Consider the following 16145-nt stretch of genomic DNA (forward strand, 5'->3'; position numbering starts at 1 on the left):
CAACCGATATCCCTCCCCGTCTCTTGCGTTGGAGACTCCGGGCTGAAAGATTCTGCGCTTCGCAGGTCCACCGCAGAGCGTCCTGCCTCGCCCCCGGGACCCCGTGACTGAAACGTCCTGGGGTGGGAACGCCTGTAACAGGTGGGGGTGGATCAGAGGCTTCAACTGCAGCGCAGGCCTCCTCCAGCTGGAACCATGATACCCAATGAAATACGGGAATTTTGTTCCAAGGGATGCCCAAAAAAGGCGCGAGGAGGGCGCGCGGCAACCCCCACCTTCGTCGAACACGCTTCTCCAGGGGCGGCCTGCCTGCAGCACAGCTCCAAAATTGGCAACCTGGGCCTCACAGCCGCCTTTTTTTAGCCTACATTCCCCAAACCATGGAAGAGGCGGGTGACTAAAAATGCAAATTGCAGCCGGGGCGTCAGCAGGCAGGCCCGTGGGTGCGGGGCGTCTGGCTGGGGGAGACCCCGCGACCTCAGGTGCCCTCCGCTACACTCGCGGTGGGCGCCGGGGAAAGACGCTCCCCTCCGGGCCACTGCCCCCGCTTCCGCCTCCCGGGCGGCGGCGGGACTCGGCGCGGCCTCTTTTCCGCCGGGGGTTAGGGAGGGGAGGCCGGATTAGGGCCCGCGCTTTCCGGCCGCAGGGCCCCCCTGCCCCCAGCGCCGGGCCGGCCGCACGCAGGTGGTTTTCCGCTCCGGAGGGGCAGGCCCCGGCACTTTTATGTAACAATAGAGCTCTGCGCGCTGGGTCTGTGCCTGCGCGCCGCCGCGGCCCCCAGCGGGCCACGCCTCCATCCGGCCCCCGGCCGGCCCGCCCCGCTCCCCGGCGCCCCGGCTGGACGCAGCGCGTCAGCCTGGCCCGCACGTCCCCGGTTACCTGCTGGTGCTGCAGGGCGGCGGAGACGTTCCCCGGGACCCCCAGCCCTCCGTGGGAGCAAGGGGCCCCGGCAGGCACTCCGCCTCGCCTCTCACCCACCCCAGGCCGCGTCGGAACCCCAGAGGCCCACTTTCGGCCCCCCACCCGACCTCGGGTAGCCCATCGCCCCCAGCCAGCTGAGGCAGGAGGCGGAGGCGGCCGGTGCTGGCAAGGAGCGCAAAGCGCAGGCGCAGCTGGTGCTCGCTCGTGCCCTGCGACCCGCAGAGGGCTGCTGGGGTGAGACCGAAGGCTCCCCTCTGACAGGCCTCTCTAGGCTACCGCAACCGGTCGCCGAGGCTGCCCGCGCCCCCGCGGGCCTTGCGGTAGGGCTTCCCCACGACTCGCCGCTGGTGGGGACAGCCCGCTTGGCTCCGCGCGCCCTCCGTGTACCTAACCCAGGCAGCCGCGCCAGACCGGCTCCTCCGTCGGAAGCCGAGCTAGATGCCCAGAAATGATTAACGAGCGCAACCCCCCAGCGCGCTGTGGGTGACCGCAGGAAGTGGGGAGGAGGGGGGCCCTTGGATCCCCGGAACTATGGCTCCTAACGCCTCAGGCCCCTGGAGGGGAATAAAAGCATCGAACTGTCCAACCGGTTTGTTTCTGCAGGTTCCCCTGTTTTAAAACAAAATAAAGTAATTTAAACGCTATTAAACAACAACAACAACAACCCTCAAACCTTTCTTCTTCTTATTTGGACAACCAGCCACTTGTTTGCTTGCTCGCTTTAAAATGTTCCAACAAAATCCTAGTTTGTTTCGAAAGATGTTGGATTAGCATTTAACACCTCATCGGTCACTAAAGCCCAGGCAGTTCACCAGCCCCAACACAGCCTCAGCTAAAAGAACATCAGAGCAAACAGAGCTGGGCTTTTTAAACTGGCAAACAAATGCCACACACCGCCTAAAGGAGGGCGGAGGAGGGGGGTTAAGGCGAACTCCTGTCCAAATGAGTTTAAAGGGAATAAAAAGGAAAAAAAGCACACGTTTTCTTAAGGCTAGCTTGCGAGCACAGGCGTCACGAACAAGGGCTTTTGTGCCTGCTAATTGCACCATTTGTGCGCAAAAGTTCCGAGGCGAAGTGTGAACTCTCAACAGAAGGAAACATGAGACAACTGAAGTGCCCTGGTTTATGTGCCCCGCTCCTCCTCCGCCGCCGCCCCCTCTTTTCTCCTTCCTCCCGCCGAGCCCGCTGTTGCAGCTTGTTTGCACTGGGGCTTATCCGGAGCGGAAATTCCTTTCCGTTTTTGTGAATGACAAACTCATTAACAATTCATCAACACAACCTGTTCCAGCCGGCCCGTCCCCACGGCAACAGCCCCTTCCGCAGCGCGCTCATTGGCTGGCGGGGAGAATGTATCCATTGAGACGCTCGCTGTTTGTATCCATTGAGGAGCAGCCTCGCGCAGGGGGTGTGCGAGGGTTGAGTCCAAGGGAGAGTGAGCAAATCGAGGTTTGAATAATCCGAGGAAAGACGCCCGGGCGGCTTTGAGGTGCAGTCTTAAAGGGAGGGATTAAGAGCCGCTGGACCTTTTTTTTTTTTTTTTTTTTCCCCTCCCCTCTTAGTAGCAGGGAGTCCGAATTAATTGGATTTCATTCACTGGGGAGGAACAAAACTGTCTGGGCAGCTTCATTCAAAGAGATTCATTGACACCAGGAGCAAGCGGCTGCAGCGGGGTGCAGCGGGGACCGCCGGCTTCACTTCTGTCTCGCTTTCCCCAACCGCTAACACGGTCTGGGAAGGGCGAGGTGGAATTAAACCCCGCTCAGAGAGCGGCAGCTTCGCGCAGCGCGTTCGGCCTATGCCTGCCCCGAGGGGCATCTGGTAGGCAGCCCGCCCTCTCCGGTAGCTCGACCCCCATGATAGATACGCTCAGACCCGTGCCCTTCGCGTCGGAAATGGCGATCAGCAAGACCGTGGCGTGGCTCAACGAGCAGCTGGAGCTGGGCAACGAGCGGCTGCTGCTGATGGACTGCCGGCCTCAGGAGCTGTATGAGTCGTCGCACATCGAGTCCGCCATCAACGTGGCCATCCCGGGCATCATGCTGCGGCGCCTGCAGAAGGGCAACCTGCCCGTGCGCGCGCTCTTCACCCGTGGCGAGGACCGGGACCGCTTCACCCGGCGCTGCGGCACCGACACTGTGGTGCTCTACGACGAGAGTAGCAGCGACTGGAACGAGAACACCGGCGGCGAGTCGGTGCTTGGCTTGCTGCTCAAGAAGCTCAAGGACGAGGGCTGCCGCGCCTTCTACCTGGAAGGTACGTGCCGGGGGAGCCTCGCGCGCCGGGCCCGGCGGGGGTCGCGGGACTGTGCGCCCTGGGCAAGGCGCGCGGGCTGCAGATGCCCCTGCTGCGCTTGACTGGCGCTTCTGAGTCGCGCCGCTGGGTCACAGGACATCCGCCAGCCACGGGCTGCGAACTGTGCGTCCCGCACCCGCGAGCTGGCTGGCGCAGGACCCACCAGCTTCCGGCTGCAGGCACGGGTGGTTTCTTTCTAACCATTCCTCCTGCCTGTCCTGGAGTATTCTCCGCCCGTCCCTGCTTTCTGTCGTTCGATTTTGAATTAAGATTTGCAGGACAGGGGAGGTCATGGTGTGTGTGTCTGTGTGTGTGTGCGCGCGCGCGCGCGCAGATTGCACCTCCTGGTCCCTCAAAATATTTTAAAAAGTTGCCGTTTTGTGCATTTCCGGATTTAAAAGAAGGGTTTCCAGGGAAGGCGGGCCTGTTCGTTCCACTCCCGAGGGTACACATTTAAGTGTCCTTCTGTTTTAATTGGGTCTGTGTGTAGGGGTTTTAGTAGGGTGCTGGGGTGTTTCCTGCGCCCGGCAGCGGCTCTCACAAGCTGTGAAAACTACTACGGGATCTCAGGTTACACGATTGCCTTTCTCGTCCTGGCAGGTGGCTTCAGTAAATTCCAAGCCGAGTTCGCCCTGCACTGCGAGACGAATCTAGACGGCTCATGTAGCAGCAGCTCGCCACCGTTGCCTGTGCTGGGGCTCGGGGGCCTGCGGATCAGCTCCGACTCCTCCTCGGACATTGAGTCTGACCTTGACCGAGACCCCAACAGTGCAACGGACTCGGATGGCAGCCCGCTGTCCAACAGCCAGCCTTCTTTCCCCGTGGAGATCCTACCCTTTCTGTATTTGGGCTGTGCCAAGGACTCCACCAACCTGGACGTGTTGGAGGAGTTCGGCATCAAGTACATCTTGAACGTCACCCCCAATTTGCCGAATCTCTTTGAGAACGCAGGAGAGTTTAAATACAAGCAGATTCCCATCTCGGATCACTGGAGTCAAAACCTGTCCCAGTTTTTCCCTGAGGCCATTTCTTTCATAGGTGAGACTAATTGACAGTCCTTTCTCAGACTTTTAAGTGCCATTCATAGAATTTAAGCTGTTGACCTTTCTTGCTGCTTGCTGATTAGCATGCCTGACTGCGGGTGTCTAATGTTACAAGTGGGGGTCTTAATCCTGGTTTATCTTCTTGCTAAGAAAAGAAAAAGTGCCTTTTAACACGGCTGCAGACCACAGGTGTATTTGAAATGGTGCTTTTTGACACTTTGAATTCAGTCATTTGAGAGCGGGCTGTACATGGTCAGACAACAGAATTTTGTCACCGTCTTTGGACTGGATAGAAGTCTCCACCGTTGACAGGAATTTTAGCATTGCTTTATAATTTTAACAGACCTGAGAGTTGTTTAAGGTTAGTTGTTGGAAAGCCCTACGAAGGCTAGGTGTTGTAATCCAGTTGAACGTTACCGTGATACCCAGTTCACAGTGAGACGGTGAGGGTAACCTGAGCCCAGCAGGAAGAACTGGGCTGGAAGCCTGGAGAAGCGAATCTCCAGGCATTGTAATGCATTTCCTATTACAAAGGAACTCATTTTCAGGCCATGTCGACATCCTGTTCCTCCTAATGGGCTGTCCCCTGTGACTTCCCTCTCTCTTTTAAAATGCCTGAATACCTCCATTGTTAGCTGCACAACAGTTGGAGAATAATTTAATAGACCCTTGCAGTCTGCTTGTCTGTATAAAAGGCATTCAAGACCATATTGCAGGGTTTCTGGTATTCACATGCTGAGGCAAAGAATGCACACATTAAGGATTTTTTTTTTTGTTGGCAGAAACTTAATACAAAAGCTCCCTTTTCAGAAAATATCTGAAATATGTAATTGTGCCCAGTGTACATGTTTTATCGCAGTGATACATTTTCTGCTGCCTGCAGGGCTCAATTGCCACACACGATTCTTTTTTCTTTCTTCCCTTTTTTCTTTGATTCAGTTTTTAGACTAATCATTCACAAAGCGTGGTTTTCGCTCTCCTGAAAGCTTGCCTTTCTTTTTGTGTTTACAGATGAGGCCCGGGGCAAAAACTGTGGTGTCTTGGTGCATTGCCTGGCCGGCATCAGCCGTTCCGTCACCGTAACTGTGGCTTATCTTATGCAGAAGCTCAATCTGTCCATGAACGACGCTTACGACATTGTCAAGATGAAGAAATCCAACATCTCGCCCAACTTCAACTTCATGGGCCAGCTGCTGGACTTCGAGAGGACGCTTGGACTCAGCAGCCCCTGTGACAATCGGGCCCCCACACAGCAGCTCTATTTCACCACCCCCTCCAACCAGAACGTCTACCAGGTGGACTCCCTGCAATCCACGTGAGGCCCCACACGCCTCACCGGATGCCTCCGTTCCTTTTGCTGTTTCTCTTGGCAGCATCGGCTGGGCTGCTTTCTTTGTACGCGGCCGCAGGTGTCAAAGTGACACCAGTTGTCTGTATGAGACAAGGTTCCCACATGTGGAATTGGTTATTACAGTGGGAGAGATTTGCTCCATTCTTGTTGGAAGAACAGAACACGCTGTATAGATACAGGCCATAGGTTCGCTCCACGCCCATGTGTACAGCCTACCCAGGCAGGGACTGGAATTCCAGGGTCTCCAGGCATATAGGGTAGGACCAAATGGTAGGGTAGGAGCATGTGTCGTCTAGGGCCTTGTATGACTGTTTCCTTTTGCGCCTGGAACTGATTACATTCTGTCTTCAGTGAAGACTGATTTCAACTTTGCATATAGAGGAGCCAAAGAGAGGTTTCAGCTCTGTATTTGTAGTATCAGTTTGCAAACAAACAAACAAAAAATAAACAATAATAAAGAAAACAAATCTGATACTCCATTTGATTATTGTAAATATTTGATCTTAAATCACTTGACCGTGTTTGTTTGAATTGTGTTTGTTTTTTCTTTGATGGGTTTAAAAGAAGTCATCCAAAGGGAGACAGAGCAGTATGCCACTTCTTAAAACAAAAAAAACCAGGAACGTTTGCTCTTTTCTAATCCAAAGGGTATATTTGCAGCATGCTCGACTTCACCAACTCTGAATTACATTTTCATGGACCCTGTTCTCACTGAGACCTTGTTATGGTGCAGCCTTTACTCTCTTTCATATATCTTCCTTGTGACTCCCCCCCCCCCCCTTAATGTAGTTTGACTATGCCTTACTTTTGTAAATATTTTGGCTTGTGTTGTCTCAAAGGGGATATCTTAGAAAGACACCAAAATCATGGGCTCACTTTTTTTTTTTTTTTTAACTTTAGCTGTGCTAAACAGTATATTACCTCTGTACAAAATTCTTCAGGGAGTGTCACCTCAAATGCAATACTTTGGGTTGGTTTCTTTCCTTTTTTAAAAAAAAATTTGTATAAAACTGGAAGTGTGTGTGTGAGCATGGGTAGCTGGTTGATAAGTGAAGTGCATATGATTGTGGAAAGGGAGAGTTAAGTTGCTCCATTATGTTCATGGTGTAAAGTTTTGAGCTGAAATTTATTATAAGAATGTAAAACCTTAAATTATTAATAAATAACTATTTTGGCTATTGAATGTGTATTTGTTTTTTAAATCTCTGATTGTACCTGCTTGTGAAGTGACTTTTAAGGCATTTTTCAGTGGGGGAGTGAAATTGGCTTGGAAAGTACTGTAGGAAGAGCAGGGTAAAGTTCCCATCGTCTAAGCAAATCCCAGGAATGTTTTTCAGGTGTGGTTTATGAAATTAACCTTTTGCTTCAAATAAAGATGACCTCATAGAAGGAACTGACTGTATGATGCATTCTGACAACACTTTATGAATACAATTCTGGCTTATTTAAGAAAATAGGAATGCTCTTGAAAAAAAATGAAGTCATAGAGCACACCTTGCTGAAGTAGGTTTGGATATTCCTGAATAGTAAAGCGTCAGGGTCGGGGGGGGGGGGGGGGCTTCTGGAATAACAAGACAACACGGTGTTAACCTCTCTTAACCTCTCTCCTTCCCTGTCAGGGTCTTCTGCTTGATCATACACACGCCTGGGAGAATATAGGGATAATTGTCCTTCAGTCTGTTACTGGGGCAATTCCACCTGCAAATTACCCTAGTGCTGGAATAACGAATCAGGAATGATGTCTCCCGTTTCCCTGCTCACGCACATGGCAAGGCCTCACTAGGTTTCTCACTGAGCCTGGATGTGGGCTTGAAAATTTCATATTGGCACTTGAGCTAAACCTTTGCCACCCCTGTTGTAATGTGCTTTGTGCTGAACTGGTTTAGAATGTGGGCTAGACATCACTACCAAACCTTATGTCGAAGTTCTTTTGAACAGTTCCTTTCAAGGTAAATGCTTAATAACCCTATCCTTTTCCTTGGGACATAACCTCCCCTTGTCCCAAGCGAGAAAATACAGAAGCCAAAAATAAAGGTAAAGGACAGGTGTATGAAATCAAAAGAATCAGAATTTTCAGACAAGGTTATTAGTCCCTTTACCTGCATCGAGAAGGATGAGCTTTTCACCCACGGGGTGCATGTGAGATGCCAGTTGGATCATTTGGTGGTCTACGTTATAAGGGGCGAGTGGCTCTGCTTTTGTGGCAATCCTATCAGACTGTCCAGGGTGACTTTTAGCAACTAAGCATGTTTAAAGGGCAAACAGAAAGAGTGCAGAAAAGTCCCAACTCAGTCTTTCCCATTTGGGTGCCCCAAGTCAGCCAGAGCTGAGAAAGGAGAAGTGGGTTGCAGTTCAACTTGGCTTGTGTTAATCCAGTTCTGAACGGTTTCCGCTCCTGGCATTCCCTAAACTGCCTGTTCAAAGTAGGGATTTGCAAGCAGCGTTAGCAATTTCCTGTCCAGCTGCAGCTCAAGTAGCTGTGTGCTGTTCCCCCACCCCTTTCTTTTCTCTGATTTCTTTTCTCTTTCGTTTTTTCCTTTCTTTTTTCTTTACTCTGGGCTGTGGATAATTTTAGTGCATTTCCTCTTTGTGGATTATCATCTCCTCTTCTGGAACCTGCATACATCGAGTCCCCTACTGCTCTGCTCCAGCCGACAGCTGGCCTCCTCAGCACTTCCTCTCGTTTCACTGTGGGTTTGTTTGTCAGTGCACTTCTGAAATTAATAATGTTTTCTGGCCAAGTGCCACAAGCCATTACCACAAAGGGGAAGTAACACATATGAATAGCAGGAAGCCATGCAGGGTCACAGTGTGAGCTGAACCTGTGGAGGGAGCATAATTGAGCCTGGCCCATTCAGCAAGTGTCTGACAGCGATTTGGGGAGAAGGAGCTCCCCGCGTTTAAGCAGCTCAAGCTGTGAGAAAAAAAAAAAGAGTCCAATAAATTGGTAGCAAATGGTCTTTGTCATCAGTCTGAATAAAGGAGAGGGAGCAAGAAGAGTTTAGGGCCCCCATAAAGTTGCAGCGTTTGGGATTTCTACCCCCTTCTCCCGGCATATTGTTTCATAAGGCTGGTGACAGAGTGGTGCCCGCTTCCCCTCTATTGCCACAAAAGGACTCCTATTAAATGGGTGGTTTTTACGGTTCACGCAGGCCAGAAGATTCAAAGAGCTGTTCCCTTTCTTTTTCTTCTATGGAAGGTGGAAGGTTGTAACTGACAGCATGGGCCCCCACCTCGCGCTGTGCCTGCCTTTCTCCTGGGCTCTACCTCTGTCTCTTCGGCTCCTTTGTGCTCGCAGGGGCTGGTGGAGGCGATCATTTTGCATCTCAGAGCTGGGCTTGCTTCCTGAATGGAGCCCGCATGGTTACTAGGGCAACCTTTGCCAGCAGCTGCGGCTCCCAGGCCTCCCTCCTCACCTGCTGTCCCCATTAGTGGCTTCCTCGGGTCTCTTCCTCAGGAGAAAGCGTTACCTTTCCTGCCCTTCTGAGGGGGCCGGGGGCGGGGGGGGGACTGCCTTTTCAGAGAGGAGGTTATCTTCAGGGTTCATGGGGGCTGTAGGAGACTTTAGGGAATGCACTAGTTAATGGTATAAACTGGTCTTAAGGTTCAAATCAGACTGAGAAAGGGTTTTCTGGGGATAGAAAGATCAGCACAGCCTTCAAAGGAGTGAAAATTGGAGGCTTGCCCTGACCCAGCAATTAGGAGACCTGAACTCTAACTCTTGCTTTCTCACTAATGAACCAGATAGCCCTGAGCCAGTCACCCAGCCTCACTAGTTTCTTGTTTCTTGTCTGTAAAATGAGAGCCTTCACCTTTTATTCTGGGATTCTCTTATAATTTCAGCCTTCTGGTTATGGATTGGTGACACATGTTAGATGATAAAATGAGGCGAGGAGCAGGTGAAACAAGTAACATTTATGAAGGGTATCGGATGCTGTACTTCATGCACAATATCATCTCACTGAATCCTCAAAAACAGCTCTGTGGGATAGATCTTATTATTACCCTTATTTTTCACTGAAGAAATGGAGGCAGAGAGACGCCTGAAGTCATCTAACGGGAAGTGGTAGAACTGAGCTTTGAAGCTTTAGCTCTTCTTGTTATAAACTGTTTGTCATCAGTCTTTGCTCATTTTTACAAGGTCCCCTTGTGTTGGCTAGGAAGTGGTGACCCTGTTTCATAGCTGAGGAAGTGGAGGAAGCAGAGATTAAGTGGCCTGCCAAATTAAACCCAAATTCAACAGTAAAATCATGAGAAAGCCATGGGGCCCCAGCTGATGTGTCACCAGAGAGATGTGGTATCTATCCAGTGGCTTCCATCTTCTCTCTCCATGGAGAACTTGCCCCGTATTGGGTCCGTGAACACATAAATCACAAAACTGACTTTCCTAAGGATCTCTAGGGGGCTAGTGTGGGTCCAGCTGGCCCGCACTCCTGCCCACACACCCCTTTCAGGATTACACAGAGAACTGACCCCAAAGAATTCACTTCCTCACTCTGATCCCTCTTGAAGGAAAGCTGATGTGAGAGGAGAGAGAAAGGGAGACAGACACAGAGACACAGCTGTAGCTGGCTGTTAAGTATTCCTGAAAATTCATCTTTAAAAAAAAAACCCATTCTTCGAACATTAAACTGCTTCAAAAGAATTTTGGGAGGTATAAATTTATTTGCAGTTACTCAGTAATAATCATTTTCAAAACGATCCTGCGGACTTTTCCAATACCCTTACTCCTCTTGGGTTCTTATCTCAGTTGGCCCTGAATCAGTCGAGTTCTGGTGATGGAATCCTCAAACTTCTTTAAAGTCCAAAATTGATCTCCTAAGAGTATTTAAGGGCACAGAACAAAGTTCAAACAATTCACAAATATTTACCCAGGCCTTGATCTGTGTTGCACTGATTCGATGAAACAAGGTTAAAATAAAAGGCAATGGAAGACTTAACGAGCCCTCCAAGGCTGAAGGCAATGTCCTATTTCTAAGTGTGACCTCTTAATCTTTCTGCTAGTGTCCCAAATCAAAGCACAACCTCAAGGAACTATCAGGCAGGTCCTTGTATGTCCCTATATGCTGTAACAGTCCAAATCATATTTTAGACATGATGTTTTATACAGGAAAGGATTAATAGCTGACATATATGCAATTTGGCCCACCCATCTCCTTGTTTTGTCATGGAAAATACCTTTTGAGAATGTATTTATCTCCAATGCTTTTTAGGAAAGAGAAGGTTTGGGCCACCCATATCTTCAAAAATGAACCCTTGACACACAAAGGGAAAAAGAAGAAATATCATTCATGATTTGGTTATATACTAAGCATCAAGCAAGTCTGAAAAAGTAACTCCTAAGCTAGAATTCCCCCTTACCTGCTTTTGGAGACAACCTAAGTATTACATTCAGTTTCATTCCTACATACAGCAAATATTAGCAAGAGAAGGAAGAAAGAAGAGAGGACAAAGAAGGGGATTTGGGGGAGCACGTAGCTCTCAGGGCAATTATAGCAGGCACACCCCTTTATGTTCTGGTTGTTGCTATGTAACAAACCACCGCAAAACTTAATGGCTTCAAACAACAATAACCGTTTCTTCTCTTCCTGAGTCTGCATTTGAGCAGACCTCTGCAGGGAAGGCTGATCTCTGTTCAGGGTCTTATTATCTAGAGTAGCTCGATTGTGGGCCAGAAGCTCCCTTTCCGAGATGGCTCATTGCTATGGCTGGCGAGTTGGTACTGGCTGTCAGCGGGAAGTCCAGTTAGGGCTTAGGGTCAGAGTCTTTGCTTCTTCTCTGTGTGACCTAAATTTTGTCACAGTATGGTGTCTGAGCTCCATAGGTGAGACCCCAAGGGAGAGAGCCAGGTGGAAACTGTACTGACTTTTAGGACCTAGGCTCCAAAGTTACTTCCACTGTATGCCAAGGTCTATGCCATTCAAACACAGGAGGGAAGGTAGGGCAAGATTCTGGAACAGCACATGAGATGGAAAATGTTGTTGTAGCCATTTGAGGAAAACACCATCTGCCCGCATCTTATGCGGAGCCTGAGTGTCAGACTATAAGAAGCAATAGTGAGGCCCCCGATTAGTCTCATGATCCCATCTCATAAACCTTAAAGTTGTCACTATAATGTTTTTCAATCCAGCCCTTTTTTCGTCTCTCTCTAACATTCACAACAGAGCGATACCATCGATGATTAAGGTTGACCCATAAAATAGAATATAAAATAGTTTTATCAAAGAATATCAGTGCTTTCATTTTGACAGAGAAAATGTTATGTTTGAGATAGATTCACACCAAAGTTACTGCGTGTGATGACGACTAATTGTTTTCAAACAAACTACTATTCTATTGTATTCCATAGTATTCTATTGTAGTAGACCATCTTGTTTTGATAGGCATTTGAGATTTTTCCATTTTTAACTATTATGAACAATACTGCTAAGAAGACTTTTGTGCATGCACCACGATGCACATGCACACATGTTTCCCTGGGATGTACAAGAGAGTAAAATTGGTATAGACTGGGTAGATTCCCCAGCTTCAGATAATGGCTAATTGTTTTCGAGGTGGTTATGCCAATTCACCTCACCACCAACAATATTTGAGTTTTCATATTGCTGCATATTTTTGTCCACACTTGACATTGTCAGACCTTTTAGGGGGTTTTTTGGTGATCTGGTGGATATGAAGTGATTACTTATTATGATTTTAATTTTCATAATCTGATTTCTCCTGAGGGTGAGTCCTTGTCTTGTGTTGATTGGCCAAAGGAGATTTTATTTGTCTATTCAAATGTCTTGCCAAGTTTTCTTTTTTTATTTTAAAAAAATTTTTTTAATGTTTTTTTATTTATTTCTGAGAGAGAGAGAGAGAGAGACAGCATGAGCAGGGGAGGGTCAGAGAGAGAAGGAGATACAGAATCTGAAAGAGGCTCCAGGCTCTGAGCTAGCTGTCAGCACAGAGCCCAACGTGGGTCTCGAACTTACGAACTGTGAGATCATGACCTGAGCTGAAGTTGGAGACTCAACAGACTGAGCCATCCAGGCGCCCCTCTTGCCAAGTTTTCAATTGAGTTATTTATGGGTTTGTTCGTTTGTTTTTCGAATTGATATAAGGAGCACTATGATATTCTAAATACTAATCTTTTATGGATGATGTGCATTGAAAATATCAGTGCAATGCTTTCCAAATGTTGTTCCTTTGTTCCTCCTCAGGGATGGATGTAGGTACCTTTCGGGCGGATTGTACACTGCACAACTCTAAAAGGTGCCAGTCAGAAAGGCAGGGATAAAAATGCATGGCCAACCTGAGTACTCTTACATGGACGTCTAAGAGGCCCATGGTTTTTGAATCAAGGGACTTGTGGCTAAAAATGTTTGAAAACCACTAATTGAAATTATTTAATAAACATGGAAACAGATTAGAAAGATTGAGTTGAAAGAGTAGCTACACCTGATAATTTAGACTTAAATGGGGCTGGTCTAGAAGTGTTTTGGAGTAGACTAAATCTTGAACCAACTTTGGAAGACAGGGTGGTTTTTCACAGAGAAGTGAAGGGATGCTAGAGTAGGTGATGAATTGTGCCTAGCTTTGGAAGTAGTAAAAGACAAAATCTTCATAAGGCCTTGCAAAAATATTTTTCAAAGTATAGAACAGAGAGCAAAAATCAGAATGCTCAGGGATATGGTGGATGAAATTTAAAGAGAATTTGCAGGGGCGCCTGGGTGGCTGTCAGTTAATTAAGCGTCCAACTTCAGCTCAGGTCGTGATCTCACAGCTAATGAGTTGGAGCCCTGCATCAGGCTCTGGGCAGGCAGCTCAGAGCCCACAGCCTGCTTTGGTTTCTGTGTCTCTCTCTCTTTCTCTCTGCCCTTCCCCCACTTGTGCGCGCTCTCTCTCTCAAAAATGAATAAACATTAAAAAAAAAAAAAGAATTTGCAGAGTGTAGAAATAATTGTGGTTTTGGTGAGCCTCGCCTGTCTTCATAGTTACATCTTGAATTGGAAAAACTCCAGTTCTTCTTTCCTGTGGGTCTTTCTTCTGTGTGTCTCCTTGACTACTCACAGAGCACTTCCCTTCTGATACTTCTGGTCATTAAACATGTGGAGGTTTTGCCCACACGAAGCAATACTCTATGACCCCAGCTGGGTGTCCTACAATGTAATTCAGTTCTAACACTATCTACCAGGGGATAGTGTCCAATCCCACAGGTTAAGCACCCCGTCCCCCAAGAGCACTCCCAAGTAGCAGGTCCCCAGGTTGCACACAACTTCTGTTCAAATTGGCTACAAGTCAGTTTCCCCCGGCCCTCTACTCAGATTTAATGAATTTGCTGGAACAGCTCACAAAACTCAGGGAAACGTGTTTATGAGATTATTAAAGGATATGTTAAAGGATACAGCTAATTGAAGAAACAGGGCAAGACTGGGGAGGGCCTGAGGGCAGAAAGTTCTGTGACCATGGAATAGGGATATGTCATACTTCTGTCGGGGGTGTGTTCATCTACCTGGAAGCTCCCTGAACCCTAAACTATTGGGATTCCTAATGGAGGTTTCATCACACAGGCATGACTGATCATTAACTCCATTTTTCCCCCCAGACCTTCTTCCTTGTCAAGAGAATGGGAAGTAGAACTGAAAATTCCAAGCTCCTAACCATGGCTTGTTCTTTCCCAGAACCAGACCTCACCCAGGAGCCATCTAGGATCCCACCCGGAGTTACCTCATTAGAATGAAAGACACTCCTGTTACTCAGGAAATTACAAGGGTTTCAGGAGCCTTGTGTCAGGAACTGGGACAGACACCAATGTATGTATGTCTTATAAATCACAACACCACAGCATCTGGTTACAGAATCCTACAGTTTCAGGGGAGAATTAAGTTCAGACGCCTACAAGAGTGAACAAAAACTAAAAATCACCAAAACTCATGAAGATTTATTCTCTTTTGTAAAACTCAGGAGGTGAGACATGCTGGCTTGATAGGGCAACTTCAAGGGATCATTTGAAACTCAAGCTTATTCCAGGTTTGATTCCTACAGTCACAAAGTGGTGGCTCCATGCTAGTCATCATATTCACATTTCAATCAGGAGGGAGGAGGAAGGAAGAAAAAGAGTGTACTTTCCTGCAGAGTCAGTTCCCTGAAAAAAGCTTCCTGGAAATCCTGTACGAGACTTATATTCTATGCGCTTAGTGGCCACAATTAGCCACATGGCCATAGTTAGAGAGACTGGGGAATATAAACGTTTAGTTGAGCATGTACTTCCCTTCACATAATTGAAGTTTTATTACTTGGGAAAAAGGGGAGATGAATGTTAGTCACTCACTTACTTTCTGGGGAGAACTCTACTTCCACCATCCTGGAAGGTACAGGACCCAGGCCCAGGCAAGAAGAGTGTGTCAGTTTCCCCTCTCAGTTATTTGTTCAGGGAGGAGACATGATTCAAATCCAGCCAATCAGATTACACTCTGTTTTGTTTTGTTTTTTTAATTTTATGGAAAGGATTTTTCTCTTAGAGTCGCCAAGTCCCAGATCTACTGAATTAGACCTGGCAATCTGTTTTTGTTTTTGTTTTTGTTTTTGTTTTTGTTTTTTAAGGTCCACATGTGATTCTTTTGATTGACCAGTTTGGGAATTACCAGATATGCTATATATTTTAAACCAGTAGTTAATTTTATCTAGCATCTCCTCTCTCAGGGTCTTCAAAGGAGTAAAGGGGAACTTGATGGATGTCTTTCATAACATGGACATCAAAAAGTTGAACATATAGTTTAGCTATAGCTGCATCGTAAGTTATTATGAGCTCACTACTATCAGCTCTCTTAGAGTTATTTTTGTTGTTGTTGCTAGTTTATTACTTGCTCTATAAAGTAGCATTTAAATAGCCCTAAAAATACTTTATTTTAATTTCACCAGGGCTTATAGGTCTGCTATGCTGTATTTGGTGTCACTCTGTCAATACCCTCTGTGATTTTCTAAACCCTGGCCTACCAACTCTCTCTCATATTTTGTCGTTTCAGGCTGAAGTGTTTTTAAGTCTCTCTAGTTTCTTTACAGACCTTCACACTGTTGAGTGACCTTCTTTGGTTATGTTCTAGTTTCATTATGACATTTTGGAGGTTTAATGACTGGAACTCTACCCAGTGTTTCTGTACCAGATGAATTCTGGTGTCTCCATGTGTAATTGTGTGTATGCGTGTGTGCGAACACTCAGAAGACTGTACTTTCTATTTTGTTTTTAACATCCTTCCTGATGATGCTTGCTTTTGTAACTGCCACAATGCTTTGGACCGACTTCTTCAGGGAAAGGGCTGCAGTGATGCCATCACCTTTTTCCTGGATCACGTCTGCACTCAGAAAGCCTTGGTCTCCCGAGAAAGAAGTGGGTTCTCTTTTCCTGTTGGCATTACGTGAACCGCCTCCACTGAGCGTAAATGTTCTCTGCCCACTCATGCAGCTCTGCGAGATCCTCTTGATGTTTATTCTTCACAGGTTGGTTTTGCAATTGCCAGAAAATCTTGGTGTCCTTTATGAATTTGAGATTTCACTTT

At 47.5% G+C, this 16145-nt stretch overlaps 1 protein-coding gene across 1 annotated transcript; it reads left to right on the top strand.

The window, feature by feature from the left end:
* The first annotated feature begins 2313 nt into the window (after positions 1–2313).
* DUSP6 (dual specificity phosphatase 6) lies at positions 2314–6790 on the top strand. Its single transcript, XM_039240236.1, has 3 exons — positions 2314–3174; positions 3814–4251; positions 5268–6790. Exons 1-3 carry the CDS (start codon positions 2775–2777, stop codon positions 5573–5575), a joined length of 1146 nt encoding a protein of 381 aa, XP_039096167.1. The 5' UTR covers positions 2314–2774; the 3' UTR covers positions 5576–6790.
* Positions 6791–16145: the final 9355 nt, after the last annotated feature.

The sequence above is a fragment of the Hyaena hyaena genome, unplaced genomic scaffold (assembly GCF_003009895.1).
Source record: "Hyaena hyaena isolate Hyena2069 unplaced genomic scaffold, ASM300989v1 scaffold_170, whole genome shotgun sequence".
NCBI lineage: Eukaryota > Metazoa > Chordata > Mammalia > Carnivora > Hyaenidae > Hyaena > Hyaena hyaena.

Bases quoted from the DNA above. Each gene is read 5' to 3' on its own strand.
- DUSP6 (XM_039240236.1), top strand. From the start codon at position 2,775: ATGATAGATACGCTCAGACCCGTGCCCTTCGCGTCGGAAATGGCGATC. The intron at 3,175-3,813 runs GTACGTGCCGGG...TCGTCCTGGCAG, and splicing joins CCGCGCCTTCTACCTGGAAG to GTGGCTTCAGTAAATTCCAA. The intron at 4,252-5,267 runs GTGAGACTAATT...TTGTGTTTACAG, and splicing joins TGAGGCCATTTCTTTCATAG to ATGAGGCCCGGGGCAAAAAC.